Source organism: Bos javanicus, chromosome 19 (assembly GCF_032452875.1).
Source record: "Bos javanicus breed banteng chromosome 19, ARS-OSU_banteng_1.0, whole genome shotgun sequence".
In the NCBI taxonomy this organism is placed as follows: domain Eukaryota; kingdom Metazoa; phylum Chordata; class Mammalia; order Artiodactyla; family Bovidae; genus Bos; species Bos javanicus.
The window spans coordinates 46,982,118-47,001,536 of NC_083886.1; the positions used below are offsets into that span (position 1 = coordinate 46,982,118).

A 19,419-nucleotide genomic window follows, 5' to 3' on the forward strand; every position below is an offset into this window, starting at 1 on the left:
GAAATGGCAACCCACTCCAGTGTTCTTGCCTGGAGAATCCCAAGGATGGAGGAGCCTGGTGGACTGCTGTCTATGGGGTTGCACAGAGTTTGACATGACTGAACCGACTTAGCAGCAGCAGCAGCTACTTACACTGAAAAAGCTTTGTACCTTTATGCTACATCATGACAACAATCAGGCCCCCAAACCCTTCCTTACCTCAAGCTTACTCCACCTTAGTCCCATCTGAACACTTAAGTTTTATAATTCTGCCAATTAGGTCTGTTTGATTTGCCTTTTTAAAGAACTGATTTTACATTCAAGGTAAGCATTTCTGGTAGCAGGAGAATGCTTTAAACACAATTTAAGGCCACAAAACACATTTTTTCATTTCATCTTGAATTTTCTTTTTCACAACAGAATTTATCTGCATTAAAACTTAAGAACATTCATATTTAGAAAAGTAAGTTTAAGAAAATTAGAAACCTAAGCCTCATACACATTGGTCTTCTCATTAGATTTAACAAGTGTTCATTTTTATCTCTGACAGTGTCCACAAACAGGGAACCCTGGCTTCAGGCACTGACCTACTTCCCTTTGGTGCCGAACTCCTGCACTGTCTCAGCTGAAATTCACGCTATGCTTTCAAGTGAGGAGGTGACAGTTAAGGGAATCACTTATGTCAATGTTCCCAAAAATGTGACTGATAACAACTACTTAAGGGTGATTGTTAAAAACACAGATTCATGAATTAGACTCCCCAAGGGAGGGGCCTGAGAATCTTTAAAAAAAAAAAACAGAACTCCCCAGGTGTTTCTGTGAGGCAAGTTTAGAAAGCACTAATTCTCCAACATTCACTACCAGTTATCTTATCTAATTTCCTTTATTTTCACCCCTAGGCGAAAAATTTTATCTTTAATCCTACTTCTACAAAGAAAAGACCAAATAAAGATAATCCCAATATTTAAGTTCCTTCTGATTCAGAAAAAACAAACAAACAAACAGTAAGTTGCCAAGTTCCTAAATGAGAAAGAGGATACTCTCTCCTTCCACTTTACCAACTTCTCTTCTCAGGCATCTTGACTACAGACTAGGCTCATAATGTGTTCCAGGCAACTGCTTTAAGTAATTGCTTTCTTTCAAGCAGTTTAAAGTAAATGTATCTTTGAATATCTCCAAAAGCTTGGATCCAGAGGATCTGAATGTGAATCTGAACATTCCCACACATCCTCCTAAAACTCTGTGGGAACCGCAAGGAGAACAAATAATGCTACGCACAGTCCACACCGTCAGCATTACTAAGAGACACAGAATATCACAAAACTCAAATTACTTGAAAATAGAGAAATATGTAACAAGATCAGACAGAGCTCCCACTGTGGAAAAATAGAAGGGAAAGCAGTACATAGGGAAAATACAAACAAAAATCACCCCTCAAAAGAGAAAGTGTAATAGCAAAAGCCAAAACACTATACACAGGTTTGGGACTTGGTAATCCAAGACGCTAGGTACCCAGAAGGGACCTGAAAGTAAGTAGAACTGGAAGTAGTAACATCAAAGAATCACTGGAAAGAATCAGACAGAAATAGAAAGGGTGGTGCCCTTCAAGACATGGCAATAAAGGAAAGAAGACAGGAAGAGAGGAAAATTAGGGATCACACAGAAACCAAACAGAAATAAGCTATACCAACCAACCTTTCTACCTACCCCACCTCACCATTATTAAAGAAACTGCCCTTCTCTACACTAACAGGAAAGAATGCTCTTGCACTAATAATTTTGCCTACAAAATCATATGAAACAAAAAAAATAATAATTCCACAAAGTTTCTGTAAAGAAAACATAACAAATAACAAAGTATTACAGCATTTCAGCTGTCTTCTCTAAAAAGATCAATTATGAAATAGAAAATATACATAACATTTTAAACTAAATTAAGTATCCTCAAACAAGTACTTAGACATATAACAAAACACCTAAAGTCAGAAGATTAAAAACTAAGAACAGAAACAGACAAATATTAATAAAAGAAATGCAATGAATTTATCAAACACAGGAAAGAAATCGAGGAAAAACAAAATTACTCAGAAGTGAATAATATATTACAAAGTGTCCATGGAAGAATAGATTCAAGTTAATATTTAATAAGAGGCAGTGAATGAAGACAAGAAAACAACTAAGATAATAAAAATAAAGCATTTACAAAGAACAGAGAGAAAGCAGCTGAGATGTAAGAGAGATAAGGCCTAAAATACATATATAATTAGAGCCCTGGAGAAGAAAATCAAAACAATTCAGTCAGAACTAATATTTTAAACCAAAACCTAAGAAAATCTTTTGGAAATAGACAAAATTTATATCTACACATTAATGTATAGCTGAGTTGTTGACCCAGAATGGCCAATTCCAAGCAATATTCTAATAAGGATATTTGAATTTAAAGACAGAAAACCCCTCAGGGCTCCCAGGCAAAAAAATCAAATTATTTATAAAGGTAAGAAAATAAGACTGGCATCAGATTTCTCAACAGTTTGATACAAAATAAGGCAATGTGATACAGTATTTTCAAGAAATTCAAGGAAAGAAAAGCCAAAAATTTTATATCCAACTAAGTTTCCCTTAAAGGCATCAAAGATATAAAAGAAAAAAGTTTGAATATCCAAGAACTTAGGAAACACTATACACATATATACCTTCTGGAAGAATCTACTAGAGGATAGGTTTTATCCAACCAAGTAGAAACTGGCAAAAGGACTGATCATGATCATTTAAGAGATTTATTGTAGAACTGAGACTAAAACAAATATGGGGTCATTTGTGGAAGAATAGCATGTAAATCCTGGAGGAGGGCATGGCAACCCACTCCAGTATTCTTGCCTAGTGAATCCCCATGGGCAGAGGAGCCTGGTGGGCTACAGTCCATGAGGTCGCAAAGAGTTGAACATGACTGAAGCAACTGAGCACAGCACAGCACAGTGTATAAATACCATAGAAAGAAATGAACCAACATGTACATCATGGTGACTATAGTAATACTGTATCGCACACTTGAATGTTGCTAATAGAGTAGACCTTACGAGTTGTTATCACAAGAAAAAAAATCTTGTGACAGATGTTAACTAGATTTATTGTGGTAAGCATTTCACAATGTACATAAATATCAAATCATTATGTCAGATGGTTCAGTTCAGTCGCTCAGTTGTGTCCGACTCTTTGTAACCCCATGGACTGCAGCACGCCAGGCTTCCCTGTCCTTCACCAACTCCTAGAGCTTGCTCAAACTCATGTCCATCGAGTCGGTGATGCCATCCAACCATCTCATCCTCTGTCGTCCCCTTCTCCTCCTGCCTTCAATCTTTCCCAGCATCAGGGTGGTGCTAGTGGTAAAGAACCTGACTGCCAGTGCAGGAGACACGAGAGACGAGGGTTTGATCCCTGGATCTGGAAGATCCCCTAGAGCGGGGCAGGGCAACCCACTCCAGTATTCTTGCCTGGAGAATCCCCATGGACAGAGGAGCCTGGCAGGCTACAGTCCATAGGGTTGCATGGAGTCGGACAGGACTGAAGTGACTTAGCAGTCATGCATACTTGAAACTAATATAATATAATATGTCAATTATATCTCAACTTTTAAAAAGTTGCTTCTTCCACTAAAAAAAAAAAAGACTTAAAACTTGGAAAAAAAAGGAAGCAATTAATTACAAAATGAGAGGAGAAAGAGGAAGGCAGAATATAAAGATTAACTATTGTATAGATTAGAGTCAAATGGTATCTTTTAGAAGATATCTCTGTATTGTTTTTGTAACCTTTCCATAATATGAATTTTTTTAGGTCTTAAAAAACACTTCACACTTCATTTCCCCAACTTTGCCACAATGACTAAGAAACAATACCAGTTTTCACTTAGCTCTTTGGTTTATAAACCACAAGTGGCTTAGTCTTTTTTTTTTTCCCTTAAGTCATAAATTGCTTTCCATATCCTTCCCTAATGAACTATGATGACTTTATAACACATTTTAAAAGTCCACAGTTTTCTTAAGTACTGCCACCCTTTCTTCTCCTTACCCTAAACCTGATTTATCTTTTTAAACAAAGACATTAGAAAATACATCTCAGTATACAGTAAAATGGAATCACCATGTAATACCAATTATTCCTCTTTAACATAATTTCAACTTTAAAAAATTTTTTCCATAGCCATAATTTCACAAAGTCCTATTCAGCTTAATTCCAGGCAAGTCAAATAACCTCCCAGCAATTGTCCTTCCCTCCTGTATTCTTCCCACTCCTTGCTATATACTCCACAATGACATTAGAACTCTTTTCTAAAGGTAGGATTTTGATGGGCTTATTCAAGACTTCTAAGTGTGTTTGTGTAAAATCCAAAAATTTCAGTATGTATTTCCAGGCCGCCCACTAACTGCGTACTCCACCTCTCATCACTTAATACAACCCATTCAGGCAAAACCTTTCAACCATCACTTATGAGCGATGCCTATAATTTGCTTGCTCCCATCCCAGTGCCTTTTGTTTTATTTCTCATCTGAAGAGCCTTTGTTCCTTGTCACTATCATGTCATGCTTTTCTCCTACTTCATAATCATGCTCAAAACTCCAGTGCTAGAAAGATTTCTCTGGCTAATTATCCAGTCTCCAATCAATTCCTCCACTCCTGTTCTGTCTCAGCACTTTTACACAGTGCTCTTAAAGGTAATTTGTGCAAAAATTTACCTTGTACTTTTTCTGTGAGCTATGAATATGTGGCTGTTCCTTTCCCAGGAATACCCAGACATATAACAAGTAGACAGAGTAACTAACTACTTACTTTCCATTCTCATACACCTAACTGTAACATGGATGAAAAGAAAGCTGCACAGATCTCTATGAGAAAATTGTAAAGAGAATCTACCTCAGATAGCTAAAAAATATACCTACCTTCTATTTCTTGTCCAATAGAAAGTCCAGCCCATTTTCGCTGTAAAACAAAAGAGAGGGGGGAAAAAAAGACACTTAATACCACATCAAAATTAGAGAAACGAGGAAAACTGGATTTCTGTGAATTTCATGTACACATTCCAAGACTAAACCATGGCTGTTAAGTGTTGAACCGTGTCCCACAAAAAAGATACATTAAAGCCTTAGCCCCCAGCTCCAATGAATGTGACAGCATTTGGAAACAGGGTCTCTGCAGATGATATCAAGGTACGATGAGGTCACAATGAATTAAGATAGACTCTAAGCCAATATGGCTTCCTTATAAGAAAAGAGAGACACAGTCAAATGGGGAAAAAGTCATGGGACAGTGAAGGCAGGGACTGAAGTGACACAGCCACCAGTCAATGAACATCAAAGACTGTCTGCTACACCAGAAGCTAAGCATGGAACAGATTTTTTCCTAGTGCCTTCAGAGAGAACACGGCCCTGCTGACACCTTGATTTCAGACTTCTGCCTCCAGAACTGTGGGAGAATAAATTTCTGTTATTTTAAGCCACCTAGTTTGTGGTACTTTGTTACAGCCGCCCTAGCAAACATATGCTAGAGTTTATTTATACCTGAATATCTGTCCTCAAAATGTAGAAAGTTTGCCTTTTTACAGTAAAGCCGGCACCACTGAGTAGGATGCTCCTTTGCATAATATTTTAACACTCCTGAAGGCCTTCGGAGTATCAGACATTTCAGATTCTAAATGTACTGTGGACAGTTATACTGTTTGATACAGTAGCACAAAAAGAAAGATATTCAATTCATGAAAAATAAATCAGAACTCATCAGATAGACAATAATGAAACCAAGCAGGGATTCAAATCATTAGATGGTCATGACGACTCTTTGTGTACTAGCCAAAGAAGCGTCAGGCATTTGTGACAAGGCTTTTAGCTTCTCCCTAGGTACCGACTGGTTACAATGGCAAGAATATACAGAGGCAGGACAGATTGTGTTCAGGCAGGAATTCAGGACTGGCTTGATATAGATTCAAAATGAGTACTTCCTGACAACACTTCAAAGAACAGTGAGAAAAATAATCTTTGGCTGAAAAACAAGTTTGTCTACTCATCTGAACTTCGTGAACTTTGTGGTGGTGAGGGGTTAAGAAGATGCTGCGTTTTGAATACATGCAACAAGTGCTCTCCCTCCCAGCTTTCTCACTTCCTCTCCACCCTTCACTTTTCTCTTCTGTCATACTCCATTCCACTTTCGGCCAACCGGAAACGCAGAGGCACACTGGTTGAGCCCAGATTTGGGGTCACAAAGCAGCCACATTTAGGCTCTACACCCAGAGATAGCCTCAAGGATGATAAGAATACTATCCATCATCTGGGGTTGTTGACAGAAGTCAATGAGGGAACACATGCAAAAGCACTTAAGAGTAGTACTTGGTTTGTAGTAAATATTGGGGAAAATTTTTTTAAAGCAGACAGACAAGGAAAAATGGTTAGAAATCCCATTTCTGGCCAGCTGAGTCCCAAATTTAGCTCTGAGAAAGCTGGTAAGCTCTAGAACATTCCAAACCTTTGATCTATATAAACAAATGCAAAAAGCAGTCCTGATACTGCAGAGGCATTCAAAAGGGGGAAAGGGAATAGCAAATGAAGATTTCCCATAACATGTGAGGAATTCAAGAGATCTTTAACAGTTCCTTAAGGAGTTAATTCTCCTTTTGATCTCTTTCCCTAAACCTCCAGAGGTGGGAGGGCAGCAATCAACTGGCATAGTACAGGAGGTATGGGTTGCATTTGCACTGTTTAGGACTAAGGATCAGCAGCCTGAGTAAGATGACAAGGGAGGAAAGGACACAGACTAGTACTTCCGATGCTCCTGTATTACATATTATGTGCCTGCAAGAGTGTTAGGCAATTTCTCCTCCACAGACTCTACCAACAGCTATAAATTTAATCATAATCCTTCCACTTATTATGGAAGCCCAGCAAGTTAGGCTGTAATTTGATATAACAACTGTGCTTAGTCACTCAGGCATGTTCGACTTGACTGTTTGGAATGTAGCCAGTCAGGCTCCTCTGTCCATGGGATTCTCCAGGCAAGAATACTGGCGTGGGTTCCCATTTCCTTCTCCAGGGGATCTTCCTGACTCAGGGATCGAACCCACATGCTCCTGTGTCTCCTGCACTGAAGGCAGATTCTTTATCACTGAGCCATCAGGGAAGCCCTACTCATATCATGTTCTTTAGTCTAACATCATTGTATTTAAAAACGCTATTATTAGACGTCAATTTTAGATGTAAGTGCTATTTTTATATATTCTCTATTACCCTGAGAGCTAACATTAAAATAACTTGACACTGATAGCTAACTGATATCACTGCAGAATTATTTTTTTTAATTAGGGGAAAAAAATCAAGGCAATAAAATACAGATACGGTAAAAATTGGCAATTAAGAACGTATCTTTAAATTCCTTATATAACACCTAGATCGTTTTCATCAATATGAATCAATACCACTACAGGGTGATACAGCTTGCTTTAAATGAATTGATTCTTCTACAACTTTCAAGATTAGAGGAGAATAAATTCACTTCCTAGTTACCTGAGGTAAGCTGAATGCAATGCTCCCTGGAACCACAGATGGGTGTGTCCTCAGTGTAAATGTGTACCTGTGGTTGGGGGAGGTCCTCACAATCACGTGCCTACAAGACAGAAACACAGTCAACACTCCATGTCAAAGGAAATAAAGAACATCAACTCTAATATGCTCATTTCCAACAGATGATGCTTGATGAGGACCGAGTGAAAGCATGGCATTATATGAGTCCTGAAGAAATAGGACCACAAATTGTCAGCAATTCACAATGTTTTCTAGGTGTAAGGACCACCTTGGGCCAAACAGACATCAAGCAGAATCAAGACCAAGTTCAAGAGAGTACATGCCGTTCAAAACATAAACCTCATTACATTTCCAGTTTACATAAAATTGAAGGCACTGATTTACTTGATGCTAAGTAAAAATTAGATGAATTTCCTCTCCTGAGAATTATTTCACACACTAACTAGACTAAAGGAACAAGAACCAGAGATAGAAGAGCCATGGATATGGCAGTCCAAAAAAAGTTTTTAGGACTATTCCTTAAATCTCTTTGCAGATTTCCACAACAGGTTGAAAGAATAACAGCCTATAAAATTTAAAAGGTGGTAAAAATGAAAAATTTTCATGAAATATATCAGCTTTCATATAGATATCAATATTTACTATTTCAAAGCATTTTGTTCTAATTCACCCTGCTCAGAAGTAAACACAGCAAGTAAACAGATGAAATATAGTTATCTTATGATAAATCTCCTATACCAAGAAACTCAGAAGACTGTGTAGGAGACAGAAGCTTCAAACTCTTGTTACAGCAACACTATCTTTTTTTATTAGAATACTATAATTTTAAAAAATATTAATGGCTAACATTTCTATACATATCATTTTGTCAGTAGGACACAAGTTCCTTATAGCCACTATATTTTAAGTAACCCCATCATGTGTAGTAAACACTTGACATGTAAAAGAATTCCATAAGCAAATTCTCACACTGATTATATATAATATATAGTCCAGTTTATATGTAGAAAGTTTTGCATCACAGAACTTTTAGGACTGGAAAGAATGGTAATACTATCACATAATGTAGCCCTCTACTCTGAGGACAAAAACCACAAACAGCAATTCTAATTCTGTGAGACTCACGTATTTCGAAGATAGTTTTAAAAACAGAAAAAGGCTCAGCTAAAATCCCACTTCCTTCCTCATTTCCCTAGCCTGCCTTCTGGTACTGCCCCTTCATGTCCTTATTTCTACCAACCTTAGAAGCACTGTGGATGGCACTGAACTTGGTAGCATGGTATTTAGAAGTTTGGGCAGTGGGTGATGTGAATGAACTGAAATAAATGACAATGAATCATGTTGTATGACAGAAAATAACAAAATTCTGAAAAGCAATTAACTTTCAATTAAAAAATAAATATGCGTATTTTTTTAAATAACCATGAAAAATGCTTGTTAAGATTCTACAGTTGATCATCTTCCAATTTTCTTGTCTCTTGGGTTGTCAGAGTAACAATGATCAAACAGCTAATATTTGTTAAGGACCTACTAATGTGGTAGGCACTGTTCTAAGTGATTTATTTGTGTAACTCAATATTCACACATACCCTGAGGAAGATGGTGTCGTCATCCCCATTGTACAGGTCGACACACTGAGGCACAGTCAGGGTAAATAACCTACCCACAGTCACCCAGTTTGTAATAGGCAGAGCCAGGATCCAAATGCAGACCATCTGCTCCAGAGCCAAAAACCTAATGACTACGCTATATAATGAGTCATATAACCAGTATGCTTAGCTCTGCTAAGAAAACCAATGGAAAAATAAAGTTACATATAAAAAATTATGCATGACTTAGAAAACACTATATTTACCAAAATTTGATGCAGTAAATATACAACTCTTTTTCATCTCTTCCATTTTCCAATTCAGCAAGAGGAATTTAAAAACTTACACTCCAAGGTTTCCAAAAAAAAAAAAAAATGACTCTTGACAAGTTTCTAAAATACCACTTTGCAGGTAAGAAGAAAATGAAGTCAGATACTCACTGGCCAGACTGGAAATCCTTTTCATTCACAACTGCGCAGTTAGTTAAAGATAATTCATCTGTAGGACATCTTGCAGCTTGCATACTCTATAAGAATGATTAGGAAAACAAAATTAAATCACCTTTTATATCCTTAAAGAATATGTTATGCCTTCCTGTTCTCTATTTCCCATTACTTGTAATAAACACAATGTTTTTGACTCCTGGCACCCCTTCCTCTGTGGTAATAGCAAATCCTGCCTTTCAGAAACTGTTCCTTTCCCATTCCATGCGCTCCTGTGGGCCTGCCAATCACAGCACACAGGCCATCATCAGAGTCCTAATCCATCCATAGGATTTTACATAGACAGGTGCGAGAAGGTACTCTCCCTTATATCACTACCACATGAAGAAGGACTTTCTGCTCTGAAAGAATAAAACTATCCCAGAGAAAGCAAAGGTGAGAAAGACAGATACCTTGAAACTCAGACATGACAAAGAAGTTAAAGCCCTGGAGACCAGTTCTGAAAGTTGGCTGAGTCAATAAATCCCCTTTCCTTCAAGCTTACTTGGGTTGGGTTTTCCATTTCTTCAAAAAATAAAAGATTCTGACTGATAAAAATGCAATGATATAAATTTGATAAAGTGTATCATGAAAAAGCATTTCTTCATAAGAGATTCCAAGTAGTATGAACCATATCTCCTATAGACTAATAAAAGCTATCTTCCAAGTATCTCCCAACAAAAATAATTACAGGTATATTTAATATAAAATGGCAATTAACTGTCCTTTTGGCCAACAGCAATGAGAAAAACATTCCTTCATACAAGGTATGTAACCAATAATCTTTCCTCCATCCTCTAGGGTTTCCTAGTTAGTGAGATATGACATTCGTAGTCTGTTTATGACTAACGTGCTCATTCTTCAAACATCAAGCCAAAGCTGATTCTCCATAAATTTGTCTTCCAAATACAAATTTATAGAGGGAAATAAATTACTCTGCTTTGCTTTTGTTTGAAACTAGAAGGCTAGTTTCAACACAGCTATCCCAGCCGTTCAGAGCAATGGACTCTAAAGTGGGGCATGTGCACCTGAAGGGTTTGCAGGATAATCCTTCGGGGTATAATTTAGAACACGACACAAATAAGGTTCAGGTCACAAGTCTGCTTTCCGAATGAGACAGTAGTTCTGCCCACAGTCACAGTTTGACCAGCCACCTGACCAAATGTGCAGACCTTGCTTCCCACTCACCCCGGGGGTCTCTCTCACCTACAAAAGCTTCTTTCTCTTACATTCTCCTCTCTTCCCTAACTCCAAGCCCCTTGCCTAGTCAACACCTACTCATCCCACAATTTCTCAGCTCAGGAATTACATATTCTAGAAGACCTTCCTAAACACCTTCCCCTCCTGAAAAGACAAATGTCAAATGGAAGAATATTTTCACTGTCTGTTTATACTGCATGAAAGACATAAGACTCTCAAGGACTGAGACTGTACCCTGTTCATGTCTACGGTTCTCAAGGCTAAGACAGGGCCTGGATACAGTCAGTGCTCATCAAACATTTGTTGAACAGAAGAACTTATGGATCAATACAATCTACCTCAACAGCAAAATAAACAATTCAAAGAACATGGATGCAAAGGACATTTCAAGGTTATTTAGGAAGTGATACAATTTAACTAACACAGAATCGATACACCCAAAGTTATTTAAAAATTTACAAAAGGCTAACTTAACCTTTTCCTTTGTGAACTTGCTTTCTTGTCAAAGATTTGGTGTCCTTTAAAAGAGCGAAAAAGTCTGTAGAAGTCATCTGGCTGGGTAACTGAAACAGATGCTATGAGCAAAAGGCCTCCCTACTGGAATCTAGAAGCATCTGTGTTTTTATGGCAAGCCAAGCAGAATATCTCATTTTCTCATCAGAATCTAAGTCCCTATAAATAAATGCTGTTTACTTATCACAATAATGGCAAAGGAAAATTCCACAGTTTTTCTAATACTGACCTTACCTCTAGGAAACAATGACAAAAGCCCAGCCACAATGTCCACATAACTACTATGAAATGAACAGATTGAAACTGACAGGAAATTTTAGTTACAGGTTTAACTATTTGAGTTACTAGAACAATTAACTGTCTAAAGACTATAAAATGTTTTCCTTAATAACTTGAAATGTAAAAAATTAATTCATTGCTTCTCAAAAGTATGAAAATCTCAACAAACCTTTAAAGGAAACTTTAGCAGAAGTAATTGTATCATTGAGCTTCCCTGGTGGCTCAGATGGTAAAGAATCTGCCTGCAATGCATGGGACCCAGGTTCAATCCCTGCATCAGGAAGATCCTCTAGAGAAGGGCACGCAACTCATGCCAATACTCTTGCCTGGAGAATTCCATGGACAGAGGAGCCTGGAGGGCTACAGTCCATCAAGTCGCAGAGAGTCGGACACAACTGAGTGACTAACTAATTACATCATTACTTATGTGAGAGCCTTTAAAGTATAGGAAGAGAACTGGCTTCTTCTCATCCCAAAAAAAAATGGGAGAGGGGTGTAACCAGGACTCCTCTGGACAACACTGCCGTTTTTCAAATTTAAATAACATACTTTCATTCAAAGGTTCACTTTAAAAATTAGATTTTTAAGTATATGCTTTATTTTTTACTGAAGAATTAGTAGGGCAAAATTAAAAAAAAACAAAAACAAAGCGTGCAGTACCTAATTAAAAGACCTCATTACAAATAACTGCAACACTCATGAATCCACTGGTCTTCTCTGTGGTGCTTCAGGCCTAGGTTACATGTCTCCAGAGACACAAATTCCTCCACAGGAAAGGGAAGTAGGACAACCTATATGAACCTGCTCCAGAGACAGCTCAACTAACAAGTCTCGCTCAACTATGTGTTTCCTGAAAAATAACATTTTAGAAATGTACTGTGCAATAAAATAACCACTAGACACGTTATTAAAATTAAAACTAGTTAAAATTTTAAAACTCAGTTCTTCAGGTGTACTAGTCACATTTCGAGAGCCACACGTGGCTATTAGGGATCACTGCATACAGTTTTATTGGACGTTGCTAGTCTAAAGCAGTGAGAGAAAGGCCATCAGTAATAACCTGTCTTCAGGCCTACGGAATCACTCTGCTATGACTCCTGAAATAATAATTTCTATTAAAATTCTGAAGTTCTGCAGGACTAAAGTGATAGGTAGAAATAAGTCAAACTTGTATGTCCTATAGTAATCTTGAGGAGAGCCTGTAAGAATACCCTTCACATTATGCATCTCAGACTAGTAACTATTCACATAGATGAACCTCCTGACATCCTGTAAGGCCTTACAATTCCTTTACAAAATTATATTGGAAAAAAAAAGAAAAGACTTCCCGTTTTGGTATTCAAAAGAAACACACACAAACACACAAAGGAAAATGTAAAAAGCTGACAGCACTAAATACTGGCAAAGGTGTGAGGCAGTTTCTTAAAAGGCCAGTGTGCCCCAGCAGATCTATCCCTAGGTTTTAAGTCAAGAGAAATGAAAACGATGACTTGTACACAAATGTCCACAGCAACTTTATTCATAAATCAAAAATGGAAACAACACAAAGATCTGCCAACAGTCGATGGATAAACAAACTGTTGCACAGGCATACAATGGACACCACCCAGCAATTAAAAAGAAACCACGTCCTGATATAGGTAACGGCATGTGTAAACCTCAAAACATAACGCTGAGTAAAGCCAGGTGCTTAAGTTATTTAAGCCTCATCTTATAATCAGATGAAATCTCAGAAAAGGCAAAATTAATCTAGAATAACCATATACACACAGAATCAGTGATCAACTGGGATGGGGGTGAAATGGACAGCAAAAAAGCAAGAAGTAATTTTTTGAGATAGTTCTATGTCTTGATCAGATTTTATTGTGCAGAGGTTATACCTCAGTGAAGTTGAGAAATGACAGTCTGGTTTTTTTAATGGTTGGGCAATCTCCAATAATTCCCATTGAAAAGATAGTATAAATTGTTCAAACTACAAAATATAGTTTGGATATAAGGTACCTGCTGCTGCTGCTGCTAAGTCGCTTCAGTCATGTCCGACTCTGTGTGACCCCATAGACGGCAGCCCACCAGGCTCCCCCATCCCTGGGATTCTCCAGGCAAGAACACTGGAGTGGGTTGTCATTTCCTCCTCCAATGCATGAAAGTGAAAAGTGAAAGTGAAGTCGCTCAGTTGTGCCGGACTCTTAGCGACCCCATGGACTGCAGCCTACCAGGCTCCTCCGTCCATGGATTTTCCAGGCAAGAGTACTGGAGTGGGGTGCCATTGCCTTCTCCCATAAGGTACCTACACTCATGCAACAAAGACCTAATCAAGAGACCCAATCTCTTGCCTACTGAAAGAGAGATAGCTAGGTTTCCAGGACAGACAGCTCACTTTCCAACAAGGTCTCATCTCAACTGTAGGAATCACAAACTAGGAGAATGGCCAGATCTACCTCTAAAAGGCCAGTCTAAGGTTACTGACCATACTGGCCTGCTAGTCCTGGGCCCAGAATGTAAAAAAAGGAACTATAAAACCTACACTCCTGTGTGTGTCTCATACTAAGATTGGCGATTCTTCCTCTGGAGAAGAGTTAAGACTTTTTTTTTCCTCTGTAATAATTCTTCCTTAAGAGGCAAGAAATTTGATCTAAAGTTCTACTCTCCCCCTGGACAGGAACAGAAACATGAGGACATGGGAAAAAATCCACATCTACCCAAACATACACAAGAGGATTAAAGGAGATACTATGATTTACCTGGTACTGAGTAAATACTCAATAAACCTCAGCTATTATGACCATTATAGAGATATGCAATAATCGTTTGTAATAGAAAAAAAAATTCACAACCTAAAGCTAAATAAATGCCATGAATAGCACCATGGTTAAAAGCATTACAAGTATGCAGCAATCTAAAAGGTCAAGGTACCTCTGTACATACTGACAAGGGGAATATCCACAATATAGTGCTAAGTTTTAAAAAGGTATAAAACAGTATTAAAAATAGTATGTAGAGCACGGTTTTTAATTACAAAAGACATAGTAAATTGTTAACAGTAGTTATCACTGAGGTGAAACAAGAAGGTATAAGTGAAACATCCTCACTTTTCAGAGTTCTGAATGGTTGGAACTATTTTTACAATAAATAACCCTTATCTTAGGAAAATAATTTAAAATATAGAGAACTTTTATGTACAAAGTCGTCCTCTATGTCATTACTTTACAGTGATGAATTAGAAGCAAATTAAAAGTCCTATTTCAAAATGATAGCTACATAAAACATGTCTACTTCATACATGTTCACAATATTCAAATCACAGGACAGTATACATATATGTGTGTGTGTGTGTATATACACATGTATATAAATTTTACTTTACAGTTTGATTTTTTAAGTATAGCAAAGCAATTAAATAAAAACACACCAAAATGTAAAAAACAACTGTGACTGGAAAATGGGACTATGAGTGATTTAATTAATTTTCCTCTTTTCTGCATTTTCCAACTTAAAAAATAAATAGGTGTTACCTTACTAGCCAAATTAAAAGTTTTGTATTAAAGTTAATTGATGGTATATGTCATTTCAGATCTTTGTTTCTGCACAAACAGTGATGACCTCACACACATCAGGAAAATAACTGTAAGGATACTGTCATTATTCACGAAAATATAAGACAAGGTCTCATAATTTGCTTATTGTGTTTTTTCTTCATAATTAAACCATGTTGGTTAAATCTAGTTTTCTTTGACTACAGTGTGACAGTGTGACAAGGATTTTTGTCCATAAATTAGGAAAACATACTTTTTATTAATAAGCTCAGTAAGAAATTACAAAATATACTCTGAAGCACAGAATCTTTTGATAAATATACAAAGAGTTAAAATTTTGTTTATACTGGGTGGATTAACCAATGATTCAGCATTAAAATGAACACCAAATCATAAACTAGTTAACTGAGTCCTTGGCTTTGTGAATAATTTCCTCTCCATGACTGCATTAATTTGGGAAAGTTCATTAATGCCTCAAAATACATTACTTTAAAATTTGGAGAAGTACCTGGAACAATATAACAGGCACTCAATAAATATTTGTGGAATTAAAAAAATAGTTTGAGAAATATATCTAGAAAGTTAATCAATATAAGATCCATATGAGGAAAACCAACAGAAGCACATACTGTAAGGATATCATCAACTCCAAATTAACCTATATATTTAATGTAATTATAAGAAAATCCCAATGGGACTTTAGCACACTCAATCTAAACTGTAACCGGCAAAGTAAACGTAGTAGGCAAAATGAGAGGGGAACAAAGTCTTTTCTAATTTGTGAAAGCAGCCAAGCAAAATTTCAGAAAGAATGAGACTGGCCCTACTAGACACACCACACACAGTAATTAAACCAATGTAGTGGAATCCCCTGGCAGTCCAGTGGTTAGGGTTCTGGGCTTTCACTGAGAGCTTGGGTGCCCTCCCTGGTTAGGAAACTGAGATCCCACAGGCTGCCTGGTACAGTTCAAAAAAACACACAAAAAACGACATAGTACTAGTATAGAAACAGTTCAATGAAGTAGAAAAAGCAATCCAGAAACAGAACCAGGCAAGAACTTAATAGGTAAAATTTAGAAACAGTAGAGGAAAGCTGAACAATTCAATAAAAGGCATTGAGACAACTGATTATCCACTTGGCGGCTGGGGGCGGGGGACAGTGTCAATAATAATAGCTAATGTGTTTTGAGAGCTTATTTCCTGCAAGGCACTGTTTTAAAAGCTTTACACACCTGCAAACACCCTAGCTCACAATTCTCTTTCCTACTGCCAAAATCTAAAGAACATTATTTGCCTCACTCTAGCTAACATTTTTGTTTTCTCATAACACAAGAATATTACTTCTCTCTAAATGATTTTTTAAACATGACTCATTCTGAATTTTGTACACTTAGAAGAGGAAAAAAAAGTCTGATTTCTAGGTGAATAAACTAAAAGACTGTGTTTTAATCCCACAGCTACCTCGAATTTGACTCAAGTACATACTGGAGCTCCATTTGGTCCTGTTTAAGGATCACAGCATCCTATTCTTAAGCTTACAGAAGCATCTTAAGGCATACATCTCAAATGTATAAGGAGGTAGAAACCCTCACTTCAGTGGTTTTTAGTATATCCGCTATGCCGTGTAATCATCACCACTCTCTAATTCCAGGACACTTCCAGCCCTCCAAAAAGAAACCCTATACCCATTATCAGTTAGTCCCGATGCTCGCCTCCCTCATCCCTTGGCAACCACTAATCTATTTTCTATCTCTATGGACGTGCCTCTTCTGAACATTTCATATAAATAGAATCATACAATCTGTCATCTTTGTGACTGGCTTCTTTCACTCAGCATAATGTTCGCAAGATCATCGATGCTGTTGCTCGTGACAGCACGCCATCCCTTTCCAGGGCTGGATCACGGTGCATAGCATGGATAACCCACATTTGTTTTATCTATACTAGCTGATGGATAATTTCCACTTTTTGGCTATTACGAATAATGCTGCTATGAACATTCATGTACAAGTTTATCTATGAACATACATTTTCAGTCACTTGCTGGACTTGCTGGATCATTCTGTGTTTAACTTTTTGAAGAACTGCCAAACTGTTTCCCACAATGGCTGCACCATTTCACATTCCCACCAGCAGTATATGAGCGTCCCAAATTCTCTACATCGTCACCTTTTTTAAACTATAGCCATCCTAGTGGGTGTGAGGTAGCATTTCACTGTGGTTTTGATTTTTATTCCTCTAATGACTATGATGGTGAACACGTATCTTTCATGTGCTTGTTGGTTATTTTCACGTATTTTTTTGGAGAAGTATCTATTTAAATCCTCTGCCCATTTAAAAATCAGGTTTCTTTTTATTGTTGAATTGTAACGGTTCTTTATACATTCTGGATGCTAGACTTTTATCAGACATATGATTATTAAATATTTTCTCACATTTTGTTGGCTCTCTCTTCATGTCTTGGTAGTATCCCTTGATATATGAAAATTTTAAATTTTGATGAAGTTCAATTTATCTAAAAAAAATCACTCTCTTGTTTCTACCACCAGAGACAGAAATCAAACAGATGAGTTCAGCCTGCTGAAAATTTTATATAAATGGAATCACTTCAGTATTCATGCCTGGAGTATCCCATGGACAAAAGAGCCTGGTGGGCTACGGTCCACAGGGTCACAGAGTTGGACACAACTGAAGCAACTTAGCATACCATGTATTATTCCATGTCTGACTTCTACCCTTCAATATTATGATTACAAGACTCATCCAAGTTTTGGCATGTAGCAATAGCTCATTTTCTTTGCTTTTTATTTATAGTGTATAATTATATGAATATGCTACTACTATTTATCCATGAGTTGTTTCCAGTTCTTAATCATGAATACTGCTGCTAACAATATGTTCATACATGTCTTTTGAATAACATGTCTATGCATTTCTATTGGATATCTATACTATACACACACACACGTATATACACACGTATATACATGTATACACACACTCCTCTACCCCTACACCTACCCTCTCCAGTAGAACAGCTGGATCACAGGCATACATGCACAAGTTCAGGTTTATGGGAATTGTGCCTAAGGTATACAATGTGGTGTTCTGATACAAGTATACCTTTGTAATGATTATGGTAACAAGCTAATTAACAGACCCATCACCTCACAGAGTTACCACTGTGTGTGTGGTAAGAACGCTTAAGATTTACTGTCTTAGCAAATCTCAAGAATACAATATTTTAAAAATTAACTGTAGTTACTATGCTATCTAGTATATCAAAGTCAGTCAGGGTACCTGATTCTTGATACTGCAGGAAATAACTTGTGTTTTCTTAAATGTTTGAAAATTGGATATTGGTGAAGGTATTAAAGGAAAGACAATTCAATAACCCTGAAATGTAGAAATAACAAGGCTGAGTATACATTTGGAAGGAAATCTGGGGGGGATCGTCAACAATTTGTAAGAAATTGAATCCAAGAGCTTACAATCCTAAGTCCATGGTCCTCAACTTAAGCATTCACCAGAATCAGGTACAGAACTCTTAAGGGATTGCAGGGGCCCCACCCCCAGAGTTTCTAATTAAATCAAGTGGGGGGAGAATCTGTACTTTTAACAAGTTCTCAGGTGATGCTCATTAGCTGGTCTACAGATTCTACTTTGAGAATCAATGCACTAAGAGAAGCAAACTTAAAAAAAAAAGGTTCATTTCCTTCTACAATAGAAGAGAAGAAAATATAGGAAAGAAGGCTTCAATAATGCTCTTGGTCCATTTCATCCTTTACCTTGATAAAAGTTTATAATTAAGTTTATTTTGATGCTTGCTAAGTAGTAAACTGATTCAAAGTCTATATAAACAAAAAACTTAGACTTCATAAATGAAGATCAAGAAAAAGGACTGTATTGGAGGCCAGTAGCTCTTTAAAATTAGATCTATGCTATATTACTAATGACTTCAGTAGCCTGGCAGAGAACATAACATTAAAATACAACTACACACCTTGTCCAAAATTATAAGTTACTAGGTTAATCAGAAATAGTCATTCATCCATTCAACAATCATTCCATGCCAGGCTCTGTTCTAAACAGTGGGATCTAAGTTTGCTATCATCTCACAAAATTTTGTCGGTACTATTCTCCAGGAGAAAAGTAACTAGGATAACTAAAATGTTTTAATCTCCCCAAAACTGATATTTTTTGGAAGACCCAGAACGATAATTTCTAGTTTCATTGTTTGTCTAAGTAAGAAAACGTTCGTTCATATGCACATAACACTAAA

The 19,419-nt window shown here is 37.1% G+C and overlaps 1 protein-coding gene across 2 annotated transcripts in view; it reads right to left on the minus strand.

Annotated features, from left to right (window-relative positions):
* Positions 1–19,419, minus strand: part of NSF (N-ethylmaleimide sensitive factor, vesicle fusing ATPase) — a 150,543-nt gene that overhangs the window by 122,240 nt on the left and 8,884 nt on the right. For both annotated transcript variants that reach the window (XM_061392196.1, XM_061392195.1), the window contains exons 2-4: positions 9,571–9,656; positions 7,524–7,623; positions 4,914–4,953 (exon numbers count right to left, since the gene is read on the minus strand). In XM_061392196.1, the coding sequence (XP_061248180.1) occupies positions 4,914–4,953; positions 7,524–7,623; positions 9,571–9,656 (226 nt within the window). The remainder of the gene's footprint in view (positions 1–4,913; positions 4,954–7,523; positions 7,624–9,570; positions 9,657–19,419) is intronic.